Raw genomic sequence first — 20,392 nt, 5'->3', positions numbered from 1 at the left:
TTATTCCATACGAAGTTGAGAATTTTTCTTTCCAGGTCTGTAAAGAATTGTGTTGGCAATTTGATGGGAATTGCATTAAATCTGTAGATTGCTTTTGGTAAGATGGCCATTTTTACTATGTTAATCCTGCCAAGCCATGAGCATGGGAGATCTTTCCATCTTCTCATATCTTCTTCTAATTCTTTCTTCAGAGACTTGAAATTTTTTTCATACAAGTCTTTGACTTGCTTGGTTAGGGTTACACCAAGGTACTTTATGTCATTTGTGGCTATTGTGAAGGGTGTTGTTTCTCTAATTTCTTTCTCAGCCCTTTTGTCTTTTGTATACAGGAGTGCTACTGATTTTTTTGAGTTAATTTTGTATCTGGCCACTTTGCTGAAGGTGTTTATCAACTGTAGGAGTTCCCTGGTAGAGTTTTTGGGGTCACCCATGTATACTATCATATCATCTGCAAATAGTGATAATTTGACTTCTTCCTTTACCATTTGTATCCCCTTGATCTCCTTCAACTGTCTTATTGCTCTAGCAAGGACTTCCAGCACTATGTTGAAGAGATATGGAGAGAGTGGGCAGCCTTGTCTTGTCCCTGATTTCAGTGGGATTGCTTTAAGTTTCTCTCCATTTAGTTTGATGTTGGCTATAGGCTTGGTGTATATCGCCTTTACTATGTTTAGATATGTGCCTTGTATCCCTGATCTCTCCAATACTTTAAACATGAATGGATGTTGGATTTTGTCAAATGCTTTTTCAGCATCTATGGAGATTATCATGTGGTTTTTTCTTTCAGTTTGTTAATATGGTGGATCACATTGATGGATTTCCGTATATTGAACCACCCCTGCATACCTGGGATGAAGCCTACTTGGTCATAGTGGATAATATCTTTGATGTGTTCTTGTATTCCGGTTTGCAAGTATTTTGTTAAGTATTTTTGCATCAATGTTCATAAGGGAGATTGGCCTGAAATTCTCTTTCTTTGTTGAGCTTTGTGAGGTTTAGGTACCAAGGTGACTGTGGCTTCATAGAATGAGTTTGGTAATGTTCCTTCTGTTTCTATTTTGTGGAATAGTTTAAAGAGAATTGTAGTTAGCTCTTCTTTGAAGGTCTGGTAGAATTCTGCGCTGAAGCCATCTGGTCCTGGGCTTTTTTTGGATGGGAGACTTTTGATGACCACGTCTATTTCTTTGGGGGATATAGGACTATTTAATTGTTTTACCTGGTCCTGATTCAGCTTTTGGTAAGTCAAATCGATCAAGAAAATTGTCCATTTCATTTAGATTTTCAAATTTTGTGGCATATAAACTTTTGAAGTAAGTCCTAATGATTGTTTGGATTTCCTCAGTGTCTGTAGTTATGTCCCCCTTTTCATTTCTGATTTTGTTGATTTGGGTGGTGTCTCTCTGCCTTTTAGTTAGCTTTGCTAAGGGTTTGTCGATCTTGTTGATTTTCTCAAAGAACCAGCTCTTGGTTTCATTGATTCTTTGAATTGTTTTATTTGTTTCTAATTGATTGATTTCAGCCCTGAGTTTGATTATTTCCAGCTGTCTACTCCTTTTTGGTGTGTCTGCTTCTTCTTTTTCTAGGGTTTTTAAGTGGGCCATTAATGAGCTTGAATGAGCTGTCTCGAATTTCTTCTTGAAGGCACTTAGTGCTATGAACTTTCCTCTTAGCACTGCTTTCATTGTGTCCCACAAGTTTGGGTATGTTGTGTCTTCATTTTCATTGAGTTCTAGGAAGACTTTAATTTCTTTCTTTATTTCTTCCCTGACCCAGCTGTCATTTAGTAACAAGTTGTTCAGTTTCCATGTGTGTGTAGGCTTTTTGCTATTTCTATTGTTGTTGAGGTCCAGCTTTATTCCATGGTGATCAGACAAGATACAAGGGATTATTTCAATCTTCTTGTATATGTTGAGGCTTGCTTTGTGACCAACTATATGGTCTATTTTGGAGAAGGTTCCATGAGGTGCTGAGAAGAAGGTAAATTCTTTTGTGTTTGGGTGTAAAGTTCTGTAAATGTCTGTGAGGTCCATTTGATTCATGACCTCTGTCAGAGATATTGTTTCTTTGTTTAATTTGTTTTGTTGACCTGTCCTTTGTTGAGAGTGGGTGTTGAAGTCTCCCACTATTAATGTGTGGGGATCTATATGTGGTTTAAATTTTATCAATGTTTCTTTTACAAATGTGGGTGCTCTTATATTTGGGGCATAGATGTTCAGGATTGTGATGTCTTCCTGGTGGAATTTTCCCTTGATGAGTATGAAGTGTCCTTCCCCATCTCTTTTTATTAATTTTGGTTGAAAGTCTATTTTATCAGATATTAGAATGGCTACTCCTGCTTGTTTCTTGGGTCCATTTGCTTGGAAAGTCGTCTTTCAACCTTTTACCCTCAGGTAATGTCTATCTTTATGCCTTAGGTGTGTTTCTTGTATGCAACAGATTGCTGGGTTTTGTTTACGTATTTATTCTGTTAATCTGTGTCTTTTTACTGGAGAGTTGAGTCCATTGATGTTGAGAGAGATTAAATGACCAGTGGCTGTTAGATCCTTTGATTTTGATGTTGGCTGTGGTCATAAGGTTGTGTGCTTGGTTGCTTTTTGTTTTACTGTAGTAAGGTTAATTATTTCCTGTGTTTTCTTGACAGAAGCTAATTTTCTTGGGTTGTATTTTCCCTTCCAGTGTCTTCTGTAATGCTGGATTTGTGTATAGGTATTGTTGAAATTTGTTTTTGTCATTGAATATCTTGTTTTCTCCGTCTATGAGGACTGAGAGTTTTGCAGGGTATAGTAGCCTGGGCTGACATCTGTGCTCTCTTAGGGTCTGCATGATATCCGTCCAGGCCCTTCTAGCTTTCATAGTCTCTGTTGAAAAGTCAGGTGTGATTCTAATGGGTTTGGCATTATATGTTACTTGGCCTTTTTCCCTTGTAGCTTTTAGTATTTTTTCTTTGTTCTGTATACTTACGTTTTGATTATTATGTGGCGGGAGGATTTTCTTTTCTGGTCAAATTTGTTGGGTGTTCTGTAGGCCTCATGTATTCTTATTGGCCTCTTCTTTAACTTGGGGAAATTTTCTTCAATGATTTTGTTGAAAATATTTTCTGGGCCTTGGAGAAGGGAGTCTTCTTTTTCCTCTATACCTATTATTCTTAGGTTTTGTCTTTTCATATTGTCTTGGATTTCTTGGACGGTCTGTGTCAGGAATTTTTTGGATTTAACATTTTCTTTGACAGATACGTCGATTTCTTCCATTGTATCTTCTACACCTGAGATTCTTTCTTCCATCTCTTGTAGTCTATTGGTTATGCTTACCTCTGTAGTTCCTGTTTTCTTCCCTGAAATCTTCCTCTCCATTATTTCTTCCATTTGTGTTTTCTTTAATTTTTCCAGTTCTATCTTCAGGTCTTGAGTTGTTTTGTTTACTTCCTTCACCTGTCTGATTGTATTTTCCTGTTTTTCTTTTAGTTCCTTCAACTCTGTTTCTTTTATTTCTTTCAGTGATTTAATTATTTCTTCTCTGAAGTCCGCAAACTGTTTGGCTGCATCTTCTCGTATTTTTTCACGGATGGCCATAATCTGTTTGTCTTTAACTTCATCCATTTTTTTTACGGATAGCCATGATTTGTTTGGTTTTATCTTCCTCTAATTCTTTATGTTTTATTTGTTTCCTCTGTTATCCTCTTCATCAGCATAGATGTAAGGTCATCTTCTTGATTTTCTATTATGCTGCATTGTCCACGGCTGTTCGCCCCTGGATGGCTGGGTTCTGGAGATGCCATATTGCTCTGTTTTTTGTTGGTTGAGCTTTTACACTGACCTCTACCCATTGGGCTGTTTTAAGTGTTGGCTGTTAGTTTCTGTGCTTCCTGGAGTCCTGAGGTAGGGAGAATCCCCTTGGCCGGAAGATGATTTTTCCTGAAGGAGTCCTCCTCTGCTTTTTGGGTATGGTCACTGTATGGCCAGTGTTTCTCAGGAGTTGCCACTGCTCACCTCAGGTTTATAGCCCTGAGTAGTAGCTGTGGTCTTTGTTAGGTGGGGGGGCCTCTCCTCTTACCCATAGAAGTTCTCAAGACAGCTGCCCCACTGCTGGGTTTCTCGTTATAAATTTAGTGAGCTGCTGTTGTTGTTACAGTTTTCCAGGTACAGTCCTCTTGAAGAACCTGCTGATTCCCTAGCTGTGGGGTTTTCTCCCAACAGGGAAACTCAGTCTGTTATCCTGGGGCACACAGTTCTGTCTGGGAAAGTGAGAGGAGTGCCCAGCAAGTCTCTGGGTCAGAGGCTGATTGCTCTGCTCTGGGCCTGGAGAATGTGCACCTAGGCTGAGTTGTCGCCTGGTGGCGCCACTCTGGTCTGGAGGCTGGTAACTGAGGGTTCCACTCTGGTCTGAAGGCTGGGTGCCTCCCTCTGGACCGGAAGCTGTGTGTCCCTGTCTGGGATGTAGGCTGCGGGCACTGCTCTGCTCCGGACACTGTGGGTGCAGCCCTCTTGAAGGACCAGGGATTCCCACAGTTTTGTCAGTCTAGCTAGGGATAACTAGTTGATCCTTGGCACAGTATCTGAGGGCTGCTGTAATGGCTCTCTGGCTTTTGTAGGTTTGAGGATGCAGCTGTGTGCCCCAGTGCCCTAGGGGTACACAATAATGGCGGCTGAGCACAGTGCTCCTGCCTGCAGTAGAAAGCTAGAGCCTAGAGTCTGCGTGAATCCAGAAAGTCTTTTGGTGCTGGGTGTCCTGAGCGTTAGACCTGATGATCCCCCAGCTGTGGGGTTTCCTCCTGCCAGGGACACCCAGTCTTTGCTTTGGGGACCGCTCTTCTGTCTGGGGTGGCAAGTAGAACCCACAGGCACAGACGCCTGCCCGTGCCTCCACCCTTCTGGCTGTTGGGAGCCTGGGCGTCTGCCTAAACTGGGTAATTTTCCCGAGACCTTTCTGGGGGTGATGGTATCAGCTGAGTGCTCTGAGATCAGACCAGCCGTTTCCCTACCTGTGGGTTTGCACCCAACAGTGAAACTCAATCTCTGGTGCCCTGGGGCCCACAGTTCTATCTGAGGCAGCGAATCAGACGCGCAGGTAGGGCTCTGTGCCAGAGCCTGGATCCCTGGCTCTGGCTCTGGGCTGGCTCCTGGGGTGCCCGTGGAACCTGAGTCTTTTCCAGGGAATGTCTGGGTGACCTAAGGTCGGTCCCAATCATTTCCTGCTCTGTGGGGTTATCTCTCGACTGGAAAATCCAGTCTGTGATGTTGTGGGCCCATAGTTCAGTCGGGACAGTGACCAGATCTCGCTGGCGTGTGGCTCTGGGCTGGCGATCAAGCCCCTGGCGGAACCGGGATCTCTTCCACGGTTTAGCCGGGTGAGTTAAAGCTGATTGAATGCCTCACCGTGGGGTATCCTCCCATTTGAGAAACACAATCACTTGTGTTTTATGGCTGCGAGTTCTGATTGCTGGTCACTCTGCTGATCCTGCTGTGCTGCTGCTCAGAATGAGAGTCCTCCTGGCACCGCCATCTTGCCCCGCCTCCCCGAAGTTTTTTTTTTTTTTTTTTTTTTGTTTTTGTTTTTTTGAGACAGGGTCTCATTGTATAACCCTGGCTGAGTTGGAACTTGCTATGTAGACCAGGTGGTGGTCTTGAACTCCCAGAGTTCTGTTTCCTTCTATCTTCTGAGTGCTAGGATTAAGGGTATGCACCACCACCATGTGTGTTCTACAAAGTGAGTCCAGGACAGCCAAGGCTACACAGAGAAACCCTGTCTCAGAAAAAAATGTGTGCACCACCATACTTGGAATTATTTGTTTCCTAAACGACTGTTGTTCTGACTGGGGTGGGATGATATACTTTTAATTTGTATCTCTGATAGTTAACAAGATTGAACATTTTTAGTGTTTTATTGGCCATTTGTACTTCATCTTTTGAGAACTGTTCATTTTATATTGAATGGATGATTTGATTTTCTGAAATTTAGTTTTTTGAGTTCTTTGTATACTTTAGATATTCATCCTTTTAAAGATAAATGCCTAGCAACGATTTTTCTCTTATTCTGTAGGCTGTCTCTTAACTTAGTTAATCATTTCCTCTGCTGTGTATAAACTTTTTAACTTTAGGAGACCCTGTGTATCAGTCAGTAGAGATGAAGAGTGGCTTTGTGCTTTCATAGGCACTGTGTGCAGGAGGTTGCCTCTTGGTGTTCTTCTGGTCTGGGCAGAGGATTTAAGTATGCTAATTATCATGGTGAAAGTGTGCTGCTTTATAGAAACAGGGATAGTTTCCAGTCTTTCATGTGCCACATTTTATTTATATATTATTTTTGTTATTTTTACTTTGTTTAGGTTTCAGTCTTATTCAGAAACGTACATATAATTCTTTTTATGACAACTTTAAAAATTTTGCTTTTTATTCTCTGATAGTTTTATACATGTACATGATGGATTTTAGACAGTATGCACTTTTGTGTAATTTCCTCAGTTCTCAAGCATGAACTGTGCAGATGACAGCATCATGTCATCATGAGGCCACACAGAGTAAATGTATGCCTTCAGTATTTATATGAATGGCGGGCTGGAGCATGTGTTCCCAGTGCCATCTCTGTCCACCTGTCTACTTAAATCAGAGTAGCCCTTTACAACAGAATCAGCCTATTTGCTTGAAGCTATCTAGTGAATGTATAACCCCTCCCACAAATTACAAGGCTAACAAGGATTTTAATTCTGCCACCTCTGAAGTTATCTTTGTCTGTTTTTCCCATTTACTTTGTTCTTGCCACATGAGCTTTCTAATTTTTTGAAATAAAGAAACAAAAGGACGTTATCGACCATGTTAAGTACTTTGAACTTGTTGAAATATTCTTCCTTCTATTTCTAGTGTTTAACTAAAAGTTCCTGTTTCAAGGAAGGTCTTTCCTGACCATGCAGTGAAATTGCTTTTCCTGATTATTTTTCTTTAGCAGTTATCAATATCTAAATGTCATATGTTCTAACTTATGTACATTGCTTATGGTTTTTCTTTCTCACAATGAAAGTGGGCAGGCTTTTCCTGAGTCCGCAGTTGTTACCCCCAGTCCCTACATTAATGCACTTTCTCACAGTGGGCAAACATTCTGTGTTTACTGAAGAAGTGACTTACACATAACCTATTCTATTGAGGTTATGGAGCTGGCTAAGGCATTTGTTTCACACTGAATGTGAAGCAGTTATTTTATTTTTCTAAAAGTTTAACAAATGTAAGTATATTGAAGAAAATGAGAATTCGTACATGACTGGTTACAGTTTAACTTGGTCAGCTATTCTGGAGGACTAAGTGACATTTTTTTAAAGACAAAAATGTATCCAGTGTGAGCTAGCCTGCCAGAAAAATATGAAAAAAAAGATGAAGGGCAAAAAACAGTGTGCCCATCATCCCTAGCCCCAGGGATTTGGAGAGCATGCAGCAGGAGCAGGAAAAAGGCAAATGAGGAAGACATGGAACGCGAACAGCTCTGCGCCCTTTGCCTGTGTGCATGGTACCAGGTCCACCAAATGCCGGCTTCTTCCTGTAATGCTCAAAGGTCCCAGCACTGGTAGCATTCTCTTTGCCAGGAGTCTGCAGCAGCTCTCTTTTGTGCTTCCTTTCATTCAGGTAGCTTCTCTTTCACTGGGCCGTTCCTGAGAGTGAGGGGCTGACCCCTTCTGAGTCCAGAGTATTAAAAGTAGCTCTGTAATTTTTTTAAGAGAATAAACCTTAGGAAATCTGCTTTTTGAAATGTATTCTACTAAAATTATTAACTATAAAATTCAAATGTAAGCATATTTCAGAATATTTCACAGTGGTAAAAGCTGGAAACTAGGTAAATGTATAGACATGAGAGGGATTAGGTAAACTCCGGTGAAGTCAAATGTTGGAATACTGTGTTTTATATGGCCATGTGAGTTATAGGAGTCCTACAGAAGAGAATATCTATTGCTGTCATAGTCCACAGGAAGCCCTGGAAGTACGAAAGTATTTAGGACTCATTGAGGGTCAGGAGATTCATTTACTCAAAATGGCTTTTATTCCTGTGTTTATTTGTGACATATCAAACAGTACTGGACTCTATTTTTTTTTAAGTAGTTACCATTTTTTAATGTGGTATAATTTTTATACTTACTGTCTTTTCCTGCTGCACCTGAAAATTCACTGTTATGGCCAGGGATCTGTTTTATCTAGTCTGTATGCTAGGAGTATATGTAAATACGTGGTAAAAAAAAAAAAAAAAAAGGCAATGAATGTATTTTTTTGAGATAGGATCTTAACTGTGTTGGTCTTAGCTTTCCTTCCAAGTGCTAGGATTGTAGGCACAAGATACCATACTGGCTTGAATGTACTGATGTTGTAAGAAAGAGAGTTACTGTAAAAAATCCCTAAATATTTTAATAGAAGATAAAGGCCACATTTGGTAGCATGCAGTTTTGATGTCAGAAGAAACATATAGTAAAGAATTTTAATAATATTTTTCTCTGCTTTTCAAGGTTTCTCAATATTCTTTACAGAAGAAAGTGGGTGAAATGGTAAGAAAATTATGTATTTTTACCACTTGGGTTGGTACATAACATTCATAGAAATATTGTAATGTAAGTTGAAACTTTTAGTAAAAAAACAAAACAAAAACAAAACCCAGAGTAGTTGCTACTGGATATTGTTATAGTTTAAAGACCTGCCACAATTTCAGCTTAGACAAATTTTACAAAATTATTTGCAGATTTTTGAATATTTCCATATTGCAAAATAAATAAAATATGGGATAGTGTCCATCCTTTATTGTTCTATATTTAGAATATGGTACTCATTATTAGTCAAGTAAATATTTCTGTTATTTTTATTTCTGTGCACATAAAGATTACTATTTATTTTACAGAATAACATCTTATGGAATTCTTATTTTAATATTCTCCCTTGTGACTGTATTTGATTCAGAATGTGTGTGTGTGGTTTTAGTTGAACAGAATTCTCACTGTATTTACTTAAATCTTAAAAAGGCTTCTTGGGTGGGCTTATGCTATTCTAATCTTCATTCCTTGGAATAGACTGTAAAGCAAGTAAAATTAAAATTTGAATATACTTTGGCTATCACGTATATAAGAAATGAAGATTATTGATATAACATTTAACATCATGTTTAATATTTTGCTTCTTGAAATTGTTTTGAGGTGTTAAAAATGAGAGAGCTCATAGAAAGATTGGTAGTCTCAATTAAATAAAAGATGTGAAGATTCTATTTACATTCAGCTGGAGAGAATAAAGACAATATTGTCAGATGATTTTAAACTGATTTTAATTAAGAAGCTGAAAAACTAGATTCCAGCTTAGCTGTAAGTACCATGACATTTGTGCTGAAAGTCATCTTCAACGCTACAGTGGTTTTACACAAAATATAGAGAAATTGAATAATGTGCCCTTTGACCTGGGAGATAAGGCTACAAGTGAAGGACCAAAGGCCACATAAAATGTGTTTTATTTTATTCCAGTTTAAAATTTCATTAAACAGATACTGATAATCTTTAAAAAAATGGAAGTATCTCCAAGTTTTTTTTGTCAGTATGACTAAGTCACATTTTTCCTGATAGTTGAAAGCATTGTATCACTTTTCATTAAAATTATTTTATATATGGAGTATAACTAATATTATATGTCCATTCATGAGCAATATTTTTATGTAAAAGTTAAAAATCATATTTCCTAGACATTCTTTTATATATTTTTCTTATACTTCCTTTTTAATTAATTGATTCAATATACATCTTGGTCATAGGTCCCTCCCTCCTCTCTTCCAAGTTCCACCCTCCCTCTCCCCTGTTTTTCAGAATAGGGGAGTCCCCCCTTCCCAGACACCATAGCTCATCTATTCACATGAAGACTGAGTTTGTCTTCCTCCCTTGTAGTTTTGTAGGGAAGTCCCATCAGGGGAAGTGATCAAAAAGCAGGCAACGTAGTCCATGTCAGAGATATCCCTCACTCCCCTAACTAGTGGGCCAACATGAAGCCCAAGGTGTCCATCAGACTTATTTCTTGGAGTCTGTGCAATATAGTATGTCTATCCTGTACTATATGACTAAAATCCTCTTGTAAGTGAGTATATACCATCTGTGTCTTTCTGGGTCTGTGTTAGCTCACTTAGGATGATCTTTTCTAGTTCATGATTTCATGATTTCCTTGTTTTTAATGGCTGAGTAGTATTCCATTGTATAAATGTACCACAGTTTCTTTATCCATTCTTTGGTTGAGGGACATTTAGGTTGTTTCCAGTTTCTGGTTATTACGAATATAGCTACTATGAACATGGTTGAGCAAATGTCCTTGTTGAATGGTAGAACATCTTTTGGGTATATGCCCAGGAGTGGTATAACTGGGTCTTGAGGTTTGGCTCTTCCTAGATTTCTGAGAAAGTGCCAGATTGATTTCCAAAGTACAAGTTTGCACTCCCACCAGTGTTTTATAATTCTTAATTTATTATTCTATTATTCTTATATAATTCACGTGACTTTTTCAAATTCAAAATCTTATTTTATGAAAGCAGTATACTATCTTCTATATTCTTTAGCACCATGGGCAAGCCAGGAAACAATATAGACATCCAGTCGTGTCCAGAGAAAACTTGTAGAACTTGTAGCAGAGGGTCCTAAAAGAAATAATTTTAAAATAGTGTTAATACATTTTAAAGATGTTAATGCCTCTCTAGAGGTGAGCACTTAACTCCTAGTAAATGCCAGTCTATGGGGAGTTGAAGAAATTGACTTCCTTATAAAGGTGTATTGTAAAGGTAGAGATATGCCCTATAGAAATTAACACATTATGAATCAAAATATTTGTCTGTCTCCCTCACCTTGGAAAAATCATGGTCATTACCAATAAGTATGTAACAAAATACTCTAGGGCAAATTGGAAACATCAAATTAGCCATTACTATGAGTTAGCCACTGAGGAAAATTCTGTTGTATCCAGTGGATACCAAGTAGCTGATATTGTGCATAATTAAAGTTACAGATAGCCGTCACGGCTATAACTGCTGTCTGCTTAATGAAGTAAAACAGTGTCTAATGACCTTTAAGCCAAGTTTTCCTTCTCTTAAAGGAAAGTATATTACTTTCTTTTAAGGAAAGACTTAGAGGAAAGATGTCTTTTTCTTTGGCAAATTAAAACAAAGTTTCCATGCTGAAGGTTTTGATGTAATTCAGAGTGACAGTATTCTTTTAGAATAAAATGTTTTAGTTTATATTGTTGGCCTGTATTTGCGTCTGCGCACATTGTGCATGCCTGGTGCCCACAGCTATAGGTGCCCATGGGATTTACAAGTCTTAATAGTATTTATCATGACCATTGAATAGGCTGCAGTATCTGAAAAGCAGAATTACAGCAATCAAATTAATGAAACTTTATTTTTCTTGGATTCCACTTTGGCCTCAAGCAAAGGACTTTTGGAATAAGTATATAACAGTTTAAAGTATATGGAGCTTGATGACTAGGGATGGCCTGTGAAAGGAATCTCCAAACTTTGTTATATTTTTCACTGACAGGATTACTGACTTTTGTAGCTGTTGACTACCTGTTTAATACTTTTTAACTGAAAGGTTAAGGATTTTATTATGAGATCATAAATTAATATGTAATAGACAGTGTTCTCTTAAAGGCTAGGTAAGTATGGATTTAAGCTGAAATTTTTCTTGACTTGAAAACATTCCATTAGCATATAGTGATCTTTGTTGTGGTTCAGGAGTAGTTGAGCATTGACCACATGAGCAGCAGACTCAGCCTGATGTGAGTTTATTACTTACTGGACAAAGACTGATTGGTCAGGGACAGTCTGGACTCAGGAGCCAGACTGTGAAGCCAGTCTGTTTCTAATGCAGGCTTTTTATATGAAAAACAGTAACCAGGTAACCAGGTAGGAAGCAAGGGGAGAGCAGCATTTCATCCTTTTGACCAGCTAAACAAAGCGTTTCCAAGTACAGTGTAGTTAGGTAGCCAGACAAAGCATTTTAAGTTGATTAGCTAGGATATAGGCTTGTGGACTTTCCAGTTCCTCATCGTTCCTGGAGAAAGGGACATAGCAGGGTATTGTGGTTTTGTTTAAGGAGAACATATATCATTGATTCAAGCAGAACATTCAATAAGTGTCGAATTGAATTGTAAGTAAAAGGATGTTCAAGTTCTCAGGCAGGCAGAGCCTGAGAACCTGAACTGAATTTCATCTTATGATCAAAATGTAGACTTAAAAACTAAGTGGCTGCAGTTATTAGGCAGTAAGGCTTAGACATGCTGGGCATGTCTCAATGGTGGTGTGCCTGAACAGTATTGTTTTTTAGATTTTTATATATCTGCTAAGAATTAGTAATTCTCTAAAGCGAGGAACTTAAATATGGTTCATTATTTTCTATTGTTTAGTAATTGCTAATAGTAACTACTTAGGTAGATACAAATTTATATAAATTAACCCTTCTGAGTAGGATACAACTTTTACTAATTATGCCTCATGTTTTTAATGGCTGAGTAGTATTCCATTGTATAAATGTACCACAGTTTCTTTATCCATTCTTCGGTTGAGGGACATCTAGGTTGTTTCCAGTTTCTGGTTATTACGAATATAGCTACTATGAACATGAGACTTATTGTAGACTTTTTTGTAACAGCAACTTTTGATATTAATTTTTATTTTATTTTTATTAATTACAATTTATTCACTTTGTATTCCAGCTGTAGCCCCCTCCACCACCCCCTCCCAATCCAATGATAGAGGAGGTTCTCCTTTCCTTCCATCTGACCCTAGCCTATCAGGTCTCATCAGGACTGGCTTCACTGTCTTCTTCTGTAGCCTGGTAAGGCTGTTCCCCCCTCAGGTAGAGGTGATCACAGAGCCAGCCCATGAGTTCATGTCAGAGGCAGTCCCTGTTCCTATTATTGGGGAACCCTCTTGGACACTGAGTTGTCATGGGCTACATCTGTGCAGTGGTTCTAGGTTATCTTCATGCATGGTCCTTGGTTGGAGTATCAGTCTCAGAAAAGATCCCTGTGCCCAGATTTCTTGATTCTGCTGCTTTCCTTGTGGAGCTCCTGTGCCCTCCAGGTCTTTCTATCTCCCCCTTCTTTCATAAGTTTCCCTGCACTCTGCCCAAAGTTTGGCTATGAGTCTCAGCATATGCTTTGATACCCTGCTGGGTAGAGTCTTTCAGAGACCCTCTGTGGTAGGATCCTATCCTGTTTGTTTTCTCCCTTTTCTGATGTCCATCCTGTTTGCCTTTCTGAATGAGGATTGAGCATCTAAGCTGTACACCAGCTTCCTTAGGTGTACAGATTTTAGTGTGACTATTCTATATTATATGTCTAATATCCACTTATAAGTAAGTATATACCATGTGTGTCTTTCTGCTTCTGGGATACCTCACTCAGGATGATCTTTCCTAGTTTCCACCATTTGCCTGCAAATTTCATGATTTCCTTGTTTTTAATTGATGAGTAGTATTCCATTGTGTAAATGTACCACAATTTCTGTTTCTATTCCTCAGTTGAGGGGCATCTGGGTTGTTTCCAGTTTCTGGCTATTACAAATAAAGCTGCTGTGAACATGGTTGAGCAAATATCATTGTTGTATACTTGAGCCTCTTTTGGATATATGCCGAGGAGTGGTATAGCTGGATCTTGAGGAAGCACTATTCCTAATTGTCTGAGAAGGTGCCAGATTGATTTCCAAAGTGGTTGTACAAGTTTACATTCTGACCAGCAATGAAGTAGGATTCTTCTTTCTCCACATCCTTTCCAGCATGTGTTGTCACTTGAGTTTTTGATCTTAGCCATTCTAAGAAATCTCAGGGTTGTTTTGATTTGCATTTCTCTGATGACTAAGGATGTTGAGCATTTCTTGAAGTGTTCCTCTGCCATTTGATGTTCCTCTATTGAGAATTCTCTGTTTATCTCTATACCCCACTTTTTAATTGGGTTATTTGATTTGTTGCTGTTTAAGTTCTTAAGTTCTGTATATATTCTGGATATTAGACCTCGGTCAGAAATAGGGTTGGTGAAGATTGTTTCCCAGTCTGTAGACTGTCATTTTGTTCTGATGACAATGTCCTTTGCTTTACAGAGGCTTTTCAGTTTCATGAGGTCCCATTTATTGATTGTTGCTCTTAGAGCCTGTGCTGTTGGTGTTCTGTTCAGGAAGTTGTCTCCTGTGCTGATGTGTTCAAGGCTCTTCCCCACTTTTTCTTCTAACAGGTTTAGTGTATCTGTTTGTATTTTGAGGTCTTTGATCCACTTGGGTTTTAGTTTTGTGCAGGGTGATAAGTATGAATCTATTTGTATTTTTCTACATGTAGACATCCAGTTAGACCAGCACCATTTGTTGAAGATGCTGTCTTTTTTCCATTGTATGGTTTTGGCATCTTTGTCAAAAATCAGGTGTCCATAAGTGTGTGGGTTTATTTCTGGGTCTTCTATTTGATTCCACTGATCCACCATTCTGTTTCTATGCTAATACCATGCAGTTTTTATTACTGTTGCTCTATGGTACAGCTTGAGATCAGGGATGGAGATACCTCCAGATGATCTTTTATTGTAGAAGATTGTTTTAGTGATTCTGGGTTTCTTGTTATTCCATATGAAATTGAGAATTTTTCTTTCAAGGTCAAGGTCAAGGTAGAGAATTGTGTTGGTAATTTGATGGGAATTGCATTGAATCTGTAGTTTACTTTTGGTAAGATGGCCATTTTTACTATGTTAATCCTGCCAAGCCATGAGCATGGGAGAGCTTTCCATATTCTGTTATCTTCTCCTATTTCTTTCTTCAGAGACTGAAAGTTTTTTTCATACAAGCCTTTGACTTGCTTGGTTAGAGTTATACCAAAGTACTTTATGTCCTTTGTGGCTATTGTGAAGGGTGTTGTTTCCCTACTTTCTTTCTCAGCCCACTTGTCTTTTGTACATAGGAGTGCTATCTTTTGTATTTAAGAGGGCTACTGATGCAAAAGTAACTTTTATTCTTCTGACTTAGTTGTCATCTCAGAAGCTTTACTGTCTTTGTCTGCTAACCAAGGCCTAAGACTCCAGCCTCCACACAATCTAATCAAGGACTAGAATGTTTTCAGCCTCTGGGACTTACTGCTGATTAAGCTCACCCTTTCTAGCTCTTTATGAACTCCCACTGGCTGGTTCAATTCAGCTGTTCTGGCTCAAATTTCTCTCCAAGCTAACTGATTCAATATGGCTTCTCTCAGTTTCTGACTGAATTTCTGTGCTTGGCCTCATACTAACTTTGGCAGTATGTTCTAATCTTCTGGCTTTTTCTCATTCTGTGGCTCATTCTGTCTTCACCTGTGTCTAGCTTGTTCACGCTTTGTAACCTGTCTCTGTAACTGTCCTGGTAAAACTGCCTCCTCTCTCTGTGCTGCTCTCCCTTAAATTGCCTCTCTTTCCCCTGCTGTTCTCATGAGAGTTGGGCATATCCTATTCTGTCAAATCCTTCTCTGATTCTTTACTTTGTCTGCCTCTCAATTAGACTTTTAACCACAGCTGCTTCCTTCTACAAACTTGACTTTACCTTCATTGTTTGGGATTAAAAGCATGTATGAATATGAAGGTTCTGCTTTCCAGCCAGATCACATAGACCTAGAAAGTCTTTGGATGTGATCAGGGTATCCATGTTGTTGGATTAAAATTCTTCTACATTTTCTATGATATTATATTATCTCCCTCTCACTGCAAAGTATTGTTCTTGGTCCCTGTCATTCCATTTTTATTATGTTCTTACTTCATGTGTGGGGGATGGGGTAGAATGGAGCATGTGCTTACTGAGAGGTCAGAGGAAAACTTCTGAGAGTTGGTTCTCTTTTTCTACCTATGTGGGTCCTGGAGATTAAACAATTTATCAGGATGGTGTCAAGTACCTTTACCTGCTGAGTTATCTGTCTGGTTCCTTGTCATTCTATTTTAAAATTATTTTTTATGATTGTGTCTTTATACATACATGTACCGTGACATGCACATGGAAGTCATCGGACAGCTATCAGAAATTGTTATACATGTATGTGCATTTATTCTATGTGCATAACTTTAAAATTATTCTTCAAATAGGAACAAAAGGCTCATTTACACCATCTAGCTAAAGAAGATTATCACAAGCAACTGAATGAAATTGAAAAATCTTATGCTACAGTAACAAATCAGTTTGGATTGGTGAGAGAGAATCATGTAAAGTTAGAACAAAATGGTAGGTGCTATTTTATCTAAACTTTTATGTTTAATGTGCAATGTTTAAGTGGACTTCCTTATTATTAGTAAATTGAACTTACCTGATACTAGTAATAATAAATGATAGTTTAGTGAATATTAAATTAAGCTAGAATTATGCATTGCATTGGGACTGTTTTATTGTCCATATTAGTGATACTATCTTTGAAATATACAAGTTATATAATCCATCTCTAATATTTTTATGTTACAGTACAAGAAGCAATACAGTTAAACAAAAGACTCTCCTCCTTAAATGAAAAACAAGAATCTGAAATACAGACTTTAAAGAAGGTATGATTGACATGTTAAGCAAAAAACTATAGTCTAAAATATTTGGTATTATCAGATATTACGGATTATTACTAGAAAACAGTTGAGTATTTTTTTTTTTGGTGAAAGCAGAATATAAATTCATAAGTGTTAAGTATGATTCTAGCACGTATAATGAATGATTTTTCTAATCCATTCAAAATATTATTTCTTCAACTTATCATCAGAGATGTACCTTCTTAGAGAAGTAGGAATAGCCTGCAAAAATTTACTGCGTCAGTTAGATGGACATTATGCTTGCTTTTTCCATTCTTTCATTCTTTTTCTTTTTTCTTTAAAAAGTTTGTATATAGTAGGTATTATGTAGTGCTAAATATAACTATGAAGAATATAAAACATGTTTCTACTTTAATGAAGTTTACAGTATGTTTCAATTTATTTTCCTGTTGATGTGATAAAATGTTCTGATAAAAGTGCCGTAAGGGAAAAGGTTTATTTTGGGTCATAATTCCAGTCAGTCTCGGTAAGGAGGCCAAGGTAGTAGAGGTGTGAAAGATTTGGACACATCACACACAGTGAGAAACAGACCTGATGAATGCTTGCTGTTGCTCACCTCCTTTTTTTGCCTCTGCAGTCAAGGATCCTAGCCAAGGTAATTGTGCCGCCTACAGTGGACAGGTCTCCTCACCACATTTAACCTAGTCTCTTTTTTCAGTGGCTGTGAGTTTCGTTAGGGCTGCTCTTACCAGTGGCTACACCACAGAAGAAGATGTCTATTCTTCCTCCAGCAACTATTAACTGGCTATAAATTCTCAGGTAGAAGTAGGGCCTTCTGAGTTTTTTCCTGCCCTCCATGACAGGATATGGGTGGCGCCAATACTTTGTAGGTGATCACAGCTTCTGTGAGTTGACGAGTGTGACCACTATTTCATGCCTGGGACCATTGTTCCACATCATTCCCTGACCTTCTTCCAGCTTTCACATTCTTTCTACTCATTCTTCACGATGTTCCTTGAGGCTCAGAGGGGGTGATAGAGATTTCCTGTTTATAGCTGAGTGCTAACGTTGCACTTGTTCTCCTTTCATTGGCCAGTTCTAAAGTTCTGCAGTTACTACTGCCACTGTAGAAAGAAGCTTCTCTGACCAAAGCTGACAGCAGCACCAGCCTATACACATAAGCATAGTTATTTAGAAGGCAGCGTGCCCATTTAGCAAAATAGCAGTACCTTACACCATAAGGTCTGTGACCTCTCCAGTCATGGACTTTTGATGAAATCATTTTATTTTTCTTGTTTATTTTTTTCTTTAAAAATTTTTTTTTATTTGTTACAACTTATTCACTTTGTATCCCAACTGTATCCCTCATTCCCTCCCAATCCCACCTTTCCTCCTTCTCCTCCCATGCCCCTCCCACAGTCCACTGACAGGGGAGGTCCCCCTCCCCTTCCATTTGACCCTAGCTTATCAGGTTCTCATCAGGACTGGCTGCATTGTCTTCCTCTGTGGCCTGATAAGGGGGAGGTCATCAAAGAGCCAGCCACTGAGTTCTTGTCAGAGGCAGTCTCTATTCTCCTTACCAGAATACCCACTTGGACACTGAGCTGCTATGGGCTACATCAGTGCAGGGATTCTAGGTTATCTCCATGCATGGTACTTGGTTCGAGTATCAGTCTCACAAAAGACCCCTCTGCCCAGATTTCTTGGTTCTGTTGCTCTCTTTGTGGAGCTCCTGTCCCTTCCAGGTCTTTCTATCTCCCCCTTCTTTCATAAGTTTCCCTGCATTCTGCCCAAAGTTTGGCTATGAGTCTCAGCATGTGCTTTAATACCTGGCTGGCTAGAGTCTTTCAGAGGCCCTTTGTTGTAGGCTTCTGTCCTGTTCCCTGTTTTCTCCCTCTTCTGCTGTCTGTCCTGTCTGCCTTTCTGAATGAACCTATTGCCAGCTCTGGATTCCCTCTTCTGGAGCAGGCCCCAAATCCACTCATAAGTGGCTGGTTACTTCTAAAAGAGACTAGCCAGTACTGCACCACTCGGTGCACTTTGCCTGGCCAGTTGGTATTGTTTTATGCAGGGCAGTGATGAGTCATTTTATGTCAACTTGATACAACCTAGAGTCCTTTTAGAAGAGGGAACCTCAACTGAGAAAATGCCCCCAACTAGATTGGTCTTTGGATAAGCCTGTGATGCAATTCCTTGATTGATGGTTGATGTGGGAGGGCCCAACTCACAGTGGTGGTCCTAGGTACTGTAAGAAGGCAAGGTGAGCAAACCAGTAAGCAGCACCCCTCCATTACCTTTGTGTCAGCTTCTGCCTCCAAAGTTCCTGTACTGACTTTCTGCCTTAACTTCCTTGGATGATGGAATACAAACTATAAGATGGAATAAACCCTTTCCTCCCCAAGTTGCTTATGATCATAGTATTTTATGATAGCAATAGAAATTCTAAGACATCCCCAGCAGCATGCATGCATCTTTTGGTACTCTGTGAGCTAGCCAGCAGGGAGGAGCTTTCAGTCCAGTATGTCCTGTAACAGTGCTTTGCTGCCTAGTTTGACGTCAACTTAACACAAGCTAGAGTTAATCTGGGAGGATGACTAACTCTACTAATGAGGATCCTCCTCTGTTTGTGAGAATGTCGGCTCTAGGAAACAGAGGTGTAGTTTCTGTTGTTCTGTATTTATTCTGCTTGGTGCTTGTGTGGTTTCTGGACTTGAGGATTGGTGTCTAACATTTCTTTCAAAAAATTCTCGGTTGCTACTGCTTCCATACTGGGTTTGTTCCCTTCCCTTTCTAGTATTGCCACTATGTATGTGTGACATCATTTGCAGTTGTTACAATTCTTCAGTGTTCTGTTCCTTTTACTTTCTCTTTCTTCTCAGTTTTGGAAATTTATTTTGTTATGTTCTCTAGCTCACATAGCAGTTGTGTCTAGACTGCTAATAAGTTCAAAAGAAGCATTCTTCATGGTACTGTTCTTTTTCCTGTGTTGAGAATATTTATTCTGTCTCTATATTTTAATTAAAATATATTCTGATTACTATTCTCCCTCCAGCTCTTCTTTATCCTCCACCAATCCAAACTCATTCTTTCTCTCTTTCATTAGAATATAATAAAAATAAAAACAAACAGCTAGGCGTGGTGGTACACACCTTTAATTCTAGCACTCAGGAGGCAGAAGCAGGCGGGTCTCTTGAGTTTGAGACCAGCCTGGTCTACAAAACAAGTCCAGGGCAGCCAGAGAAACCCTGTCTTGAAAAACCAAACAAACTGAAAACAAAAAGAGCCAAAGGGTGGGGGTGGGAACACAAGCAGATACGGAGACACATACATTCATACACACAGGAAACTCATAAAAACAAAGTCAGAAACCATAATGTATAAGCAAAAGGTCTTTAAGGTTAAAAAGAGAATACCAGAAAAACTTTGTGAGGGGGAAGAAAACCCTTTCAAACAAAGCAAAAATAAACACAAACAAGCAAACAACTCCAAAAATACCACTGAGTTTGTTTTATGTTGGCCGTCTACTGATGGGCATAGGCCTAGCACCTAAGTATAGTTTGTGTACCCAGTGAGACTTCATGGAAAACCCTAAGTTTTCCTTTGTGAGCAGTTGTCAGCTGGAAGTAGCTTCTGGGTTCGGGATGGGGGCTTGTGCTGACTTCCCTTCTCAGTGCTGGTAGCCCATCTGGCTTAGGCTTATGCAGGCCTTGTGCATGCTGCCAGTCTCAGAGCTCATATGTGAGTCAGTCCTGTGGGGTCTAGAAGGCTTTGTTTCCTTGGTGTCATCATCCCCACTGGGTTTTAGAACTTTTGCCTCCTCTTGCACAGTCCCCTGATCCCTGAAGGGAGTGATTTAATGGAGACAGCCCATTTAGGACTGAGTGTCTCAAGGAATTGCCACTCTG

General features: G+C 39.1%; 1 protein-coding gene across 1 annotated transcript in view; it reads left to right on the top strand.

The window, feature by feature from the left end:
• Positions 1-20,392, top strand: part of Ccdc73 (coiled-coil domain containing 73) — an 84,814-nt gene that overhangs the window by 21,232 nt on the left and 43,190 nt on the right. The window contains exons 6-8 of the mRNA XM_055604552.1: positions 8,474-8,512; positions 16,062-16,197; positions 16,432-16,511. Coding sequence (XP_055460527.1) covers positions 8,474-8,512; positions 16,062-16,197; positions 16,432-16,511 — 255 coding nt within the window. The remainder of the gene's footprint in view (positions 1-8,473; positions 8,513-16,061; positions 16,198-16,431; positions 16,512-20,392) is intronic.

The sequence above is a fragment of the Psammomys obesus genome, unplaced genomic scaffold (genome assembly GCF_907164565.1).
Source record: "Psammomys obesus unplaced genomic scaffold, mPsaObe1.curated_primary_1811, whole genome shotgun sequence".
NCBI lineage: Eukaryota > Metazoa > Chordata > Mammalia > Rodentia > Muridae > Psammomys > Psammomys obesus.
Note: the sequence above shows the minus strand (reverse complement) of the source record. Positions and strands in the feature narration are given on the sequence as shown.